The sequence below is a fragment of the Capsicum annuum genome, chromosome 6 (genome assembly GCF_002878395.1).
Source record: "Capsicum annuum cultivar UCD-10X-F1 chromosome 6, UCD10Xv1.1, whole genome shotgun sequence".
In the NCBI taxonomy this organism is placed as follows: Eukaryota; Viridiplantae; Streptophyta; class Magnoliopsida; order Solanales; family Solanaceae; genus Capsicum; species Capsicum annuum.
The window spans coordinates 67,188,125-67,202,632 of NC_061116.1; the positions used below are offsets into that span (position 1 = coordinate 67,188,125).

The 14,508-nt window shown below is 29.5% G+C and overlaps 1 protein-coding gene across 1 annotated transcript; it reads right to left on the reverse strand.

Moving 5' to 3' along the window:
• Nucleotides 1-2,374: 2,374 nt before the first annotated feature.
• LOC107874312 (dephospho-CoA kinase-like) lies at nt 2,375-7,257 on the reverse strand. Its single transcript, XM_047414312.1, has 3 exons — nt 6,804-7,257; nt 6,489-6,634; nt 2,375-2,814 (listed from the first exon to the last, which is right to left on the reverse strand). The coding sequence occupies exons 1-3, from the start codon at nt 6,921-6,923 to the stop codon at nt 2,808-2,810; spliced, it is 273 nt and encodes a 90-aa protein (XP_047270268.1). The 5' UTR covers nt 6,924-7,257; the 3' UTR covers nt 2,375-2,807.
• Nucleotides 7,258-14,508: the final 7,251 nt, after the last annotated feature.

Sequence of the window (14,508 nt, forward strand, 5' to 3'; positions counted from 1 at the left end):
AAAATTAATTTTAAACATAAATTACACATGTTAAATATAAGATTGGTGTGTGAATTGCACTAGCTACTCCAAATCTGGCTGTAGCAATTTGAGGTTGAATTAATTCCACTTTAAAATAGTTAGAAGAGGTAATAGGACCCTCGCAAATGAAAATTTAGATATAGGTTTGAGTGTTTTTGACCATTTTCTCATTAGGTCATAGGAAATAGTCATTAATTTTTGAAAAATATTTAGTAAAGTTCGAGAAAAGGAGGATCTCCTCTCTTAAAGGTTTGCTTTTCTACTCACATTGTTTTTCTAATATATATATATATATATATATATATATATATATATATTATACTCTAGAAGTTGCCACCAATAACGTCTTCAAAATCTAATAAACGGAAGAATAATCTAAAAATTGTCATTCCACCAAAGTTTCAACCAAAACTGATTAAAAACCACTGCTACCTCTATTCACCACCAATTTTGAAAAAAAAATCAGTTTCTTATCAATCAATAATCCCATTGACAACAACACCAGCCACACAATTGATATTAGTGAGGTTCGAGTCCATCGAGCATCAACGTTTATTTTGAGTTTCAGCTAACGTATCAAAAGAAAATTTTTCTTTTGAGGTCCATTTCTTGCATCCTTTTTCTAAGAGATAACAAACATTGACTCCTTCATTCAAATACATAAAAGATTACTCTAATCTTTTTTAAATTCTCTTCCGCTTCTTTGTTGGATGTTCTAATTTCAGGTTCATTTTTTTATTCTTTTCTCAGATTTTTTTTAAGTTCTATTCACAACTTTTCTCGTCATCTGCTTTTATATTTTCACTCAGCTTACTTATGGTTGCAATTTCAGAAAATTTTCCTCTCAAATTTTCCCTAATCTGCTTCTAATTTTACAATTTCATGAATTGATAATACCTTCATTTTAAGTCTATTTCTTTTTTGCTCAATAATTTCTCTCTTTAGTAGGAGCAGTTCTTTCATTGTTGACCCCGATCAGTGCTTTAAATTTGGTGAATCAGGTACTATTTATGTTTGTTGTGCATAATTGATTTCTTCTTTTTAATCACCTTATTATGATGAAAACATATTGAGTATGTTTTTGTTGTTGTTGGTTAATCTCTTTATTATCTATGCCTAATTATTTTTCCTCTACTCTTTTTTACTTTTGTACTTAAAGAATCCTAGGACTCATCTTGCTCTAGAAAAAGCTAGATATTTTTTATTTTCAATTATTGTAATCAAAGTTGAGATTATTTAAGGGGAAAATTACAATAGGAGAAGAATCATTAAAGTATACTAAAACATAAAAAGATAAAACATATAATTATATATGCATAACATTTGAGAAAGAGTGTGTTGTGCAAAATATTTATATCTTTCGTCAACGAGGTATGTCAATGAAATTAACATCTTTTTCTTATCTCTATTTTCAGAATTTTTTGGTGATGAGATGACTGATGGAGAGTTTTCAAAACTCAAATTACTGAATTATGATGTCTCCAGATGACACAATCGTTAGTTCACATCTAAAGGTATGACAATGCCAACTGCTGAGAAGCTGAAGATAACTTAATCATTCTCAATTTAGTTTCAAGTGAGTTCATTTATAAGGAACACTAACTTGACTATGATTATAATTTTTTGAGATTTATATTAAATACATAAACCATTTTAAGAACCTAGTAATAGTAAAAGTGTAAAAATTTAATGGAGATAATTAAATTTCCTTGATTGAACATGACAACAACAATAACATCAATAGCAAAAAAAAACTCAGTGTATTCCTACAAAGTAGTGTGTGAAAAAGTTTAAGTGTATGCAATCCATACCGCAATACAACATTTCAGGCTTAAGGCCACCTATGTAAAGTGTGGCCTAAACTAGAAAAAATGAGGCCTTCGATAAAAGATTACACTTTATGACTTTAGGCAACACTTTTTGGGGTACTAAAAAGGCGTAACCTTTAAATTTAGGCCACGCTTTTAAGTGTTGCCATAGCAACTACACTTAAAAAGCATGGCCAATGAGGTACAAAAGCCACGCTTTATTACATTTCATTTGACAACACTTTGTATGATCTTAAATTACACTTTGTAAGTGTGGCCTTTGTTATCTTAGGTCACACCTCTAAAGTATAGCCGATGCCACATCCTCTAAACCATTATTCGTGAAATGTTACCTTTCTTAGCGTACAACCACACATTGACATCCATATAGGCACACTTTTAAAGTGTGGCATTACTGTTTAGACTATAAAATATTATTTAAATATAATAATTTGATTTTTCAATATTCACTAATCACAATTATACATTATTATGTTGTTTACATGATCTCACACACTAAATTAACTAATAAATAACTCAAAATAAATATTCAAATGTATAGATTTTCATTAACCTTAAAAGAACACGTCTTATACTACACATACTAAAAAAAAAATTAAAGATGTGCACATGCAATGAATTCAAAAATCAAATGTAAAAGGTACAAACATCACAATTGTTCAAAACTCAAAAATGTTGCACTCTCATTGAAGTTTGATACTACTTTCCAGGGTGCTGGAGCTGTCTTTGACATGTATACTTTCACATAATAGCTCATAGCTGCCTTGTGAATTTGGGAAATCTGATCCAAAAGACTTCTTCATTATGTCACGATAGTTTTCAGTACACCGATGCCTTGAACAATGACGTTTGTATTCTAATTTTGTGAGCTAGAGATAGAATATGCCATGATCTTTTTTGCTTTTTTCTATGTCTCTTTCATCAGAAAGTGTGTTTCAAGAGCAAAGCTAAGTTGATTCAGCACCTATTAATCAAAATGTAAAAACATCAATGCATTGAGCACAGAAAGAACCTCAACTACATGACGATGTACAAGCATCAAACATGAGCAAAGACATAACCCCGACCACAGTTATATGATGCAATGATGAATACAGATTTATTACCTCTCGTGAAAAGGATGGCAATGGTTTCTAAAATACATGCAAGATATACTAGGCCAGAAGTAGTGCTCCTCACTATGAAACATAAAGGCCTATCTTGTAGAATTGACTATCCTACAAAAAGAAGTACGGGTAGTCTAAATTTATGAGATCAAAGAAACCATAGGACTGTCAACAACCATTATTTGAATTCAAAAAATAGTTCCTAAATTAAAACAAAAAATTCAATGGCACAATCAACTAATACATCAAAAACATATGGTTACCTAAGCCAGTTGTAGCATATAAAGGTTACTTTGCAGATTATATAAAGGAAATAAGGAATAAATTGAAGATACAAAGCACATGTAAGATACAATAACAACTATCACTACTACTATGTCTCAACCTTAAGCTTGTGGAATCGGCTATATGAATCTCCAATATCCATGTTCCTCCATTTAGATCTATCTCAATCCAATATCCAATAACTTAGGCTATCGATACTAGTAATTCTCCATAAAATTTCAACTTTTTCACACAAGGCTAGGTTAAAGGGTGTGATTTAGCTCCTTCGCTATTGGGAAAGAACCATAACCTGAAGCTATAAAAGAACATTTTTAGAAGAATATTTTAGATTTTCAACTAGAAAAAGGACTAGATTAATTCCAGTTAACACTCCCTAAGAAAAACAAACAACAAATTTCAGTTTTCTCTTTATCTTTTTCTAACAGAAATAAGAATCTTTCACTTGAGTTATCATGAATATAGATTTTCTTTTTTATGTCAAAGACCAGTAACAAGTTATTTCCAAAGTAAGAAAAAAAGAACCAAGGCAATTATCCAATGAGAAACAACTTTAAATGGGGTGGGTAGTGCCAAATCTGTCCATCCACACCACCAGTAAAAAAGAAGTGAAGAGTTTGATCCATTATCTCTTGGACAGAACATGCTGTGTAATTCAAAATTCAAACTCAAACAAACAAATATCAATGCATTAGCAGCAGTTGAACATATACACTGAGGTATGACTAAGGAGAAAATGATGAGCTAAAAACTGGAATCACCAGCAGCCAATTACTCACACTTAATCATCATCAAGTTTACATCTTAGCCCTCTACCTGACAAAATAACATTAGAATAGCAAACAGTGACGCCTTTGTAGACCGACCTTAAATCTTGAAGCATACCTACAAGTTGAATAACTCCTACGGTTGTTGTCTTCATTGTACTCTTAATTAATCAATCAAATAAGCCTCATTCCTGTAGTAATTTGAGGTTGACTACATGAATCCTCTATCTCTGTTCAGGCTATTTTATCCACTACTCTATAAGTTGTCTTTTAAGACTACTAAGAGTTTCTGTAATCTGGAGCTTCTCTAAATCTGAGATGTATTTCTAAACTGATGTACAAATCTCTAACTAAACAAAAAACACTTAAGAAAACACATGACCCGATATAATGTAATAAAAAATTATGCCTTAATCCTAAAAAATGACAACATTGAATCCATTGCTTCCATAGTGTTCTGCTCTTAATTAAGCTTGCATGGATTCTTCCACTGATATATTCTCAGTCCATGTGACATTACATTTGACCAGTGATCACCAGTTAATCAAACCACTGTTTGGTAAGAACAAGACTATTCATTCTGTTAAATGTGATCTTGTTCTTTGAACAACTTCCAGTAATAAAAAGGGTAATTTTATTTTATTTTTTATGTAATAGGATTTTACCAGTGTAAACCAGTATTAGCAGATATTGGTAGGGTATTTTCACACAAGAGATACATTATTATGCTGATTTATGTACTCAGAAAGTTAAACATCAATAACTAACTACCGAGTCACACCAACGATTACTCTTATGTTTAAACAATTAAATTTTCCTTTTTGCCTTAAGGAATCCTAAATTCTGTTCCCTTGATATTAACCAACTAATGAATGCTCGGATAGAGTTCCATGCATTAGTTATTGCCTTGTGAGTGCCATTTCTGTTCCAACATCGATGGTGCTCAAACATATATTTTGGCATAATCCATCTAACGATAAAGAAAAAAATCTAAAATGTGAAAATACGGTGCAAGAGAAGATTATTACTTCATAGTGGGATTCACAAGGTGGGTACATACTGCCAAAGTTCATTCTTCTCTTTTGGGGATTATTTTGTAAGATGAAAAAACCTTGATACCAGCCATCGAGGGGAGTTTGGTACAACTATTGAGGAGCTGAAGAAGATTTATCAAACCATCATCTTTACCAATTCAAAAAAAAGGATAGATTACTCCATCAAGTTCCCAATCACTACAACTTCTCCTACTGGTTATGTCCCAGCCATAGTCAAATCTAACGTCCTTAATTACTGCCATGGCACTACAGGAGATATTAATGAGTTAAGGTTATTGCTTTCTTGGGGGGAATAATCTAGCCATAAATCTTCCCAGAAGCTTATCATCATTCCGTCTCCGACATGAAATCTACTGAGTTATGGAACTTATTCCATAGAGCTCTAATGTGTTTCTAAACTCCGTGACCATGCATGGGAGGTTTTTGGTAATACATGATTTTTAGAGGTGACATTTGGTTTTTAATGACATTTATCTTGCATGCGTTCTCCAAAAGATTCAATGTGGATAATAAAACCTCCTTTCTTATGCAGATGTAGTTCTTTTAGAACATTCATTTTAAGGCAATTACTAAAGCACTTTAACTTAAATAGAATCTAGTCCAGCAAGAAACAACAATCCTGCAATTATCTTCACATGCCTTACTGAGTGGAAGTAGCTTCAACCACGAGGCATCTGTAGGCCTTTATTTCTCTCAGAGTTATTAATCTGTCAATACAATGAGATGATTATTTCATACTAACCAAAGTCAAAAGTGAACAGCCTCTTGTGAAATGCAGGATAAGGCTGCGTACAATAGACCCTTGTGGTAGGGCCCTCTCTAAGATTCCGCACATAGCGGGAGATTAGTGCACCGAGATTCCATTTTTAATATCATGTCATTTATAAAATCTTTTTTAAGCATTTAGTTCCAATTTTTTATATGTAAAAATTTTGATATCTCTAGTGTTTACCTGTAACTTCAATTTCTCTCAGTTCATCCCTAATATCACTCCAAAAGTTGGTTGATAAGGATTCTCAAGTACCAAGGCATGGAAGCAAGATGCCTCATTTTTTGAGGAAAAATTAAAGTTCACAAGGAAGCTCCAAAATCACCCTAATGGAAGCAAACTAGAATCAGCGATAGGTTCAGTTCCAGATACACAGTTTTTTTCTAAATGTCTCTTTCTTATTGATGTTGTTCTGGTGAAAATAAGAAAAAATAAAATGAAGGACTATTTCTTCTTCTCTTGATTTGACAACAAGTATCTAGTTGACATAGCAAATTTGACTAATCAGCTATCGTGCTATTCCCTTTTTTAGAAAAACCTTTTGACATCACTTTATCTCTATAACAGTTGAGCATGTAAAATTAATAGCAATAAATCAGGAACTCTTAAGCAGTAGAATTTTGCTCAGCAACTATTACATAGTTTCATAACTATTTTACCTGTTAAGAAGCTGACGTTTTCCAGGATAATCAAATACTATTTGACCTAGCATTGCACGATCAACTTCTCCATTATCCAGTATAATATCCTCACTAAATGTATCCACAACCTTTTTCCAACCATCAGTTCCTTTCTTCAGAACGTTCTACATAATTTCATGTTTTTGTCAGTAAAGAGCTTTATCTGAGGATTTATAAAATTTAGCGGATGGAGATACCATAACTCAAGTATGAAAATTTAAGACTCTGTGCATTCAATAAAAACTAAATAAACCTAGTAATAAAATGAGAAAATCAGGAGTAAAAAGTAGTTACACTAGCTACAATGTCAGCATCAACAACAGGAATGCCATGAGCCTTGAAAAGATTGGAAACAGTGCTCTTCCCTGAAGCAATTCCTCCGGTCAGTACAACTATCCTCATTCTTATATCCATCACAAATAAAGTAACGAGGAACAACTAAGGCTGCTCAAAGTCAGTTTGCTTCCAATGCCTTACTATTCCATTGGCAAATTCGAACTGAATAATAAGTTGCAGATTTATTACCAGAATCAAAATATTGGAGGAGAGAAGAAGAAATGAAGCCATTTCATTATTAGATGAACATTGCTAATTTCTTTACTTTTTTCTCCTTCTTCCTTTTTTCTTCTATCTTTTCCTATTTTCTCCTTGCTTTCATCTTCCGCCATGGTTTTCTCGTGAACTTGCTCATCCAAAAGCCCTTCTAATTTTGAAGGAGGACAACTTATAGCTTTTAGAAATTGGGGAATTTGATATATGAGAGGAAATATTATTATAAAGGAAATTGGTTACAATTTTAGGATAAGCAATAGAAACGTTCGTAAAATGTTAGATTTTAAATTATAAATATAACATAGTTAAGAGGGTAGCTATATGTATAAATAGGCGTAGTCAATTGTATTATAATTCAGCAATAGGCGTAGTCAATTGTATTATAATTCAGCAATGCTTATAAAGTGTAGCATATTATTCTTAAGAGCAAGTTTGAAGTGTTGCTAAAGATTTCGTGGTTAAAAGCTCTTTAAAAAGGCTAAGCTTTGAAAGTGTTGCTTTAGCTATTTTTGACAACACTTTTCAAGAGTTTTCTAGAATTAAAGGCCAAATTTGTTGTTGTGCCACTGCCTTGAAGTACAGAGGTTGTTTCTGATAGACTCTCAGCTTAGGACAAATATGATTAAACATTATATAGATGGATAATTCAAGTATTAAGACAACTTCGTACAATTTTCTTATTCTAAGCCTCATTTTACTTTTTTTATAATTTTACAGAGGTGATGAATGTTTTTAAATTTCTTAATGCATGGTTGTGTAAAGAACTATTATGTTTTTTGGGAGAGGAAAACAAATAATAGAAAATAAAATCTTATTGAAAAAACTTTTCTCATATAAATTTTATTAATTATGAGTCTACACATGAATAAAGTTGTTGACTCCTCTTACAACTAAAGTAGTAGACTTTTATTAAAATTAAAAAAAAAATTAAATATCCTACTAACTTAATAATTGGACTCCTCCTATAACTAAATAACTAAGGACTCCTCTAATAACTAAACAACTAATTATTCTAGAATATTGTTGCAGTAACAGATGCAATATCCAACACTCCTCCTTGCTTCTGTTGCTGCAATCTAGTAAAGTTGGTCATCGTTTTCTTCTTCCATAAGTAGTGTTTTTGAACCATCTTGAGAGTCTTTGAACTTGCACACTTATTTGACATGACCCCTTTTGTTTGCAACTTCTACATAATGCATCAGATCTTCACCAACAAAATTTTTCTAAGTGTGTTTTCTTTTTTGGTGATTTACATAAAAATGCCTTAAATACCTGTTTCTTTCCCGTAAACTCTTCTTTGCTCTTGTGCTTGAAGAGCGCTTATCAGTTCAGCAAGAGAGATGGTAGAGAGATCTGTAAACTCTTCCAAAGCGGAGATTTTAGACACAAATCTCTCAGGAATAGTCATCAGAATTTTTTCAACTATTCTATGTCTTTAAAATCTTCATCAAGCAATCTGCTTCTATTGACAATTAAAGAAATTTTGTCATAATACTTAGTGATTGTCTCACCTTCTTGCATCCTAAGAGGTTCAAAATCTCTTTTCAAATTCAAAATTTGATTTTGACTGCCTCGCTCACTCCCTCGGTACTCCTTTTCAAATTTTTCCCAAGCTTCTTTGTTGTTTCACATGTAGTGATTTTTGAAAAAATTAAATCAACAACTGAATTTTGAATTATAACTTTTGCTTTATATTTTTTGAATTTCTCTTCTGAGTAAAGTTTGATTTCGGCAGCGGGAGGATTGCAGGGAGTGGTTTATAGGATTGTCTTCCTCTACAACTTCCCACAAATCATAAGCTTCAAAATAAGATTTCATCTTAGCTGCCCAAATTTGATAGTTTTCGTCGGTGAAGACTTTTGAGGCATTGAAAGTGAGAGTATTTCTTGTCATGATTTGAAAACAAGATTTAAAATAATATGGGTTAAAAATCGATTACAGAAATAGCCCTACGTTAAAAATAAAAGTAAGGGTTAAAAATAGTCCTTCTTTAAAAATATAAGTAAGGATGAAAAATAGATTGAAAATAGAAAAAAATTGATTGAAAGTTTTTCTTCAATAAATTCACAGATCCATGAGGATCGATGAACGCTCTTGATACCACTGTTATATTTTTTTGGAAGAGGAAAACAAACAATAGAAAATAAAATCTTATTAAAAAAAAATTTCTCATATAAATTTTATTAATTATGAATCTTTATATAGACACATGAATAAAGTTATTGACTCCTCGTACAACTAAAGTAATAGATTTTTACTAAAATTAAAGAAAAACTAAATATCCTACTAACTTAATAATTGAACTCCTGTAAATACTACTATTGCAGTAACACATCCAATATCCAACAAGAACCACCATATAAAATTGGTTGAAATTAGGGAGCACATTTGTATACGACGTGACCTCTAATTACGTAATGGCAAATTTTGATCATAGTTTTAGTACAGGCGGCTTATTTAATACTATATTATACACATCTACGTATTGTTGTGTGCCGATCGTGATAGTTTGAATAAAAAATTGATATGTTTTTGTGGATGTTTTGTTTCTCAGTCAACGATACACATTGAGGGACTCTACGACTTCAAAATAATTTAATTCACACACTAACATGTTAGCACATATAATTTATGGTGGAGAAATGAGGATGAGAAGAACTTCGTTAAAATCCTGTAATAGTCAAACTTACTATAGTAGTTATTTTATGTGTTTATTTTTCAAGGGTATGAAGAAAAGTTGATCCGAAAGACAATTTTAATTTTTGTATTTTCAGAATATAATTATTGTATCTATATATTTTACTAAATATCTATAAGGAAAATCACATTGCCCTATTTGTAAATTTAACATAAGTTTAGAAGGAAAACAAAATATACAGATTCAAATAATGTGACAGGGGCAAATGGTTGGAGCCCTATGTGCAACAACAACAATAAAAACCTCAGATCCTTTTCAATTCAATATTAGGAAAATAGCATATTTAAAATGATTTTATTACTAATAACTCATGAGAGACCTCTTATACTTGACATTGATTGAATTACAGTAAAACGTAGCTTCTTGTTTCATTGTTTACATTCCTGATGCAAGGGGAACATAGAAGACTCAAAGTCATCCTAACTTGAACAACAAGAAAAACTAAATCATTTGATTAGGAAAAGGTATTAAGTCCTAATATATCATGTTTATGTATTCTAGATCACCAAAGCTTATTATACATTTTCATGAAAAAGGAATGTCATATATAGGCTTCAAATTTTATTTCTCGTTGAGAGAAAAGTCTAATAGCTTTGATTTGTTGTGGCAATCCATAGTTATGAAAACTATTTATGTTTTTGACTGTTGCTATTGTAATTATGAGTTTCTGTCTTTATGAAAATAGAGTGGTTGCTATATACAAAATTGGCTCTACAAATTATGTCTACTATAATGACCCAAACTCTCTCCCATGGGTGCGTAAGAGTCATTTTTTCGAGTCCTTGTGCTGCTTCATGTTATGTGCTTGAGTTCTTATTGCAATTACTAAAAAACAAAAAGGTTTGAGTTCTTGTTCAAGTGCTTTATTTCATTCAAAATGGTGATTCGTTTGATGTATTTGAATATAGCATTGCGAGAATCTATCTTTCTATTTGCTTTATTTCATGCAGAGAGACGAAAAAAATTGTGGAATCGATTGATAGATTATGAATTCTTTCGCTGAATTTGGTACTTTCACCTGTTGGACCTACTTTTCCTTTTTATTTCATTTCAAAAATAATGATCATTTTCTTTTTCAGCAACTCTTTAATTTTAACTTTTCACATGACATATTTAAGAACACAAAAGTGAACAAAATGTTGATACATTTGACATATTTTTCATTTAAGACTATAAGATTTAAAAGTCTTTTTTATTTTCTTAAACTCCATACCAAGTCAAAACAAGTCAATCAATTTGAAATTGAGGGTTTAGTTAACAATCATTATTTTATAATGTATGTGATGGAAGTTTGGCATGATTGCTCAAATAGTGTTGAATGCTTAGATTTGTGTCTTGGATTAATACTGCTCGGACTCTTCTTGAGTTCAACTGCATGAAAAAAAAACTGTAAATGGAAAAGAAAGATGATAGACTCTAGAACTTCTTGATCGAGCCAAAGAAAGGATAGCTCACTGATAGTGCTGAACATATATAAGAATTTGAAAAAGAGGGAGTAGTAAACAACCATGGTTTATAATGTATGTGATGGAAGTTAGCTATGATTGTTTAAGAAGTGTCAAAATCTTAGATTTGTATCATGGATTAAAATTGCTCGGGCTCTTCTTGAGTTCAATTGCAAGAACAAAAACTATAAATAAAAAAATAAAATATAGAATTCAGTACTACTTGATCGAGGCAAACGAGGGCTAGTTCACTGATATTGCTGAATATCTATATGAACTCTTAATTAATTTAATAATTTAATTTATTTATTTATTATATTATGTATTATGTACTTGATATTTCTATTGATAACTTTTGTCTTAAGGTTTAAGAAAAATTTCAGATGAAAAACTATTGTCTCTAGTATAATTTAATGATACTAGTATTAGTACCCACACGATGTGCGGATAATATTTAAGTAAAAGTAATCATTAAACAAAGATAGATTAAAAAAATTAGATTTACAAATTTATCAAATAGTAAAGCATAAAAAAATATTTCATTGACCAATAGATAAGCCAACATAAACTAATGAAATGTAAGTCAAAATCTTCGGTCAATTATAGTTTCTTGAATAGTTCATAACAAATAATTCATAATAAATTACTTCAAAATGAAACAAAAGTAGATAAAATCAATTTGAATTTCTTAAAAAAATTTACCTATATACGAATATTGAAAGGAGACCAAGTATAAAGAAAAAATATTATCGTTCTATTTATACAATTTATAACATTCACATTTAAGTTAAAATATGATCATAAAATACTAAATATAAAAAAGAGATAAAATTTATCTCTAAAAATTTTAAAATTTTAAACGAATAAATCTTAACAATCTCAAGCAAGATCTCAAAATTTTTATTTTCCATTCGCGTCAAAAAAATTGATATTTTTTTAATTTTATTAATAGATTCATTATTTAGTGAGAGTATATTACGAAAATTTGTATTTGGATAAAAAATCACTAAGGTAACAAACTTATTTTTCTCAAGAAAGAAAAACACTATGAATAATTAAAATCATTTTTAGCAAATAATTTTCTTGTTTCAAACCTATATTGTTTGAATATAATTCCTTCAATATGCTGATCTTTTACTATATCAAAATATGATATTGAATAACGATTAGTAAAAAAAAATCAATCATTTTTATATCATAATTATGCAAGACCTCAAAATAATATATAATCAAGGAATTATATTATTCATAGTATAATTTATATTTGCATAACAAACTTAATTTTCTCGAGAAAGAAGAATCACTACGAATAATTCAAATCATTTTCAACAAATAATTTTCTTGTATCAAACTTATGTTACATTGTGATTACATTGTTCAACCTTCTCATATGTATATTCTTCTGTTGAACTCTCATTCTGAAATATTGATAATATTTCATCAATATGTGTGATTCTTATTATGTCGAAACCTTTATATTTAAAGCCTGAAATCTATGAAGAAAATTTTGAATTAATATTTAGCAAGCTATTGACAATTCTTATTTCTACATATTCATAATGAAAAACTTGATAAATACCAATAAGGCTAATGATCAATAATAATAACAGAGAGAGAAGAAAAGTGTGACAATATTTCTGTGTTATTGAATTAGTATATGTAGCCATATAAGGTCAAATTTTTCATATAATAAAAATAGAATGTAAATTATAAATTAACTTTTTCAAATTAGTACACAAATTAACTTAAATTATAAAACTTAAGATATTTATTTTTTCAAAATTTAACTTTTCCATATAAACATCACTAAATTGATATAAACAATATTTTAAAACGTGACAAATGAATTAAATAATCCAAAAATGTTGTGGCATTATATTTTGTTTTGTCTCTAGTTTTTTTAATACATAAGAAATGCTAAAGCCATACAATTACTCCATTTAAATGTGGAGATCTTGTTGAAGACTGATACCCCACTAAAATAGATCAATGCATATTCATTTTAAAATTTTAACAAAATAATCTCCTTTTTTTTATAGTCCAAACTTACCATTTAAAAATTATTTAATTGAAATTAATAAGTTCATAGTAGATTGCACAAAATAAGTTAATTAATTATATGTATTTTCATTAAATAAATAATGTACGAAATAATTGTAATACAACTAGACAATCAACTAGTTAATTTCAATTAATAAGAATCAATTTTATAATCATAATATATAAACTCAAGTTCCTTAAATTTAATGTTGTAAATTTCAAAATATATTTATGGATAAAGTAGTAGTCAATGTTCGTTATTTTTTTTACCAATATATGTATATCAATTACGTAACTTTGCATATATTTTCTGTCAAAATAATTTTCAATATTAACTGATTTTTACATCAATTTAATCTAATTAATTTGATGAAAATAAAATTATTATTAATATTATAAATATCTACTTATCATAAATCTGTCCTAATTTTATATCTTGGTTATATTTAATTAATGTGTAATTACCTAAATGACTCAAAATCGAAAACAATTGATATTAATTACCTTTATGATTTTGGAAAATTCAATCCCATAAATTTCTCATATTTTTGCAGTTTGATTATATTAATTTGATGTTAGTTACCTTTTTAATTTGGGAAGAATTTTAAAAAGGTAACAATTAATTTTTTTCTTAATTACTGATTTATTTCTCAAAAATTTCTTATAAAATTATAATTTGACTATAGTCAATTAATTATTTAATTATCTTTATAATTTTATAATCACTCAAATAAGATAACAATTATTTTCTTTCCTAATTACGGATTTTCTTATATTCATTCATTTATTGTTTTACAAAAATAGGTCAAACTTATTTGCGATAAAAGTTGAAATATTTTTTTAAAAAATGTCAATGTCAATTAAACTTTTTTCATATAAGTTGTTTGATTGGTAATTGATTACTAATTCACAAATTTTTCTTGTAATACTTTCTTGATTTACTCAGTTGTAATGAAATCATACTTTTTTTAATATAATATCATTATTATATTGTTTCCATATTTTGAGGGATAACATCTATATTTTTTTTTTGGTTTTTCATCCTGTGTCCGGTTCCCTCATTGGAGCCCTAACTAATCCGGATCGCGCGTTGCAGGGCCCGTTAAGGTGGCAGCGCTCCCAACAGAGTTTTCTTCATACCCAGGGTCAAAACCCTCGACCTCTAGTTAAGGGTGGAGCAGCCTCATCCACTGCACCACAATCCATATTGGTGACATCTATAGTATCATATTCCCCATTTGATAATATTTGTTTCAAGATTGAC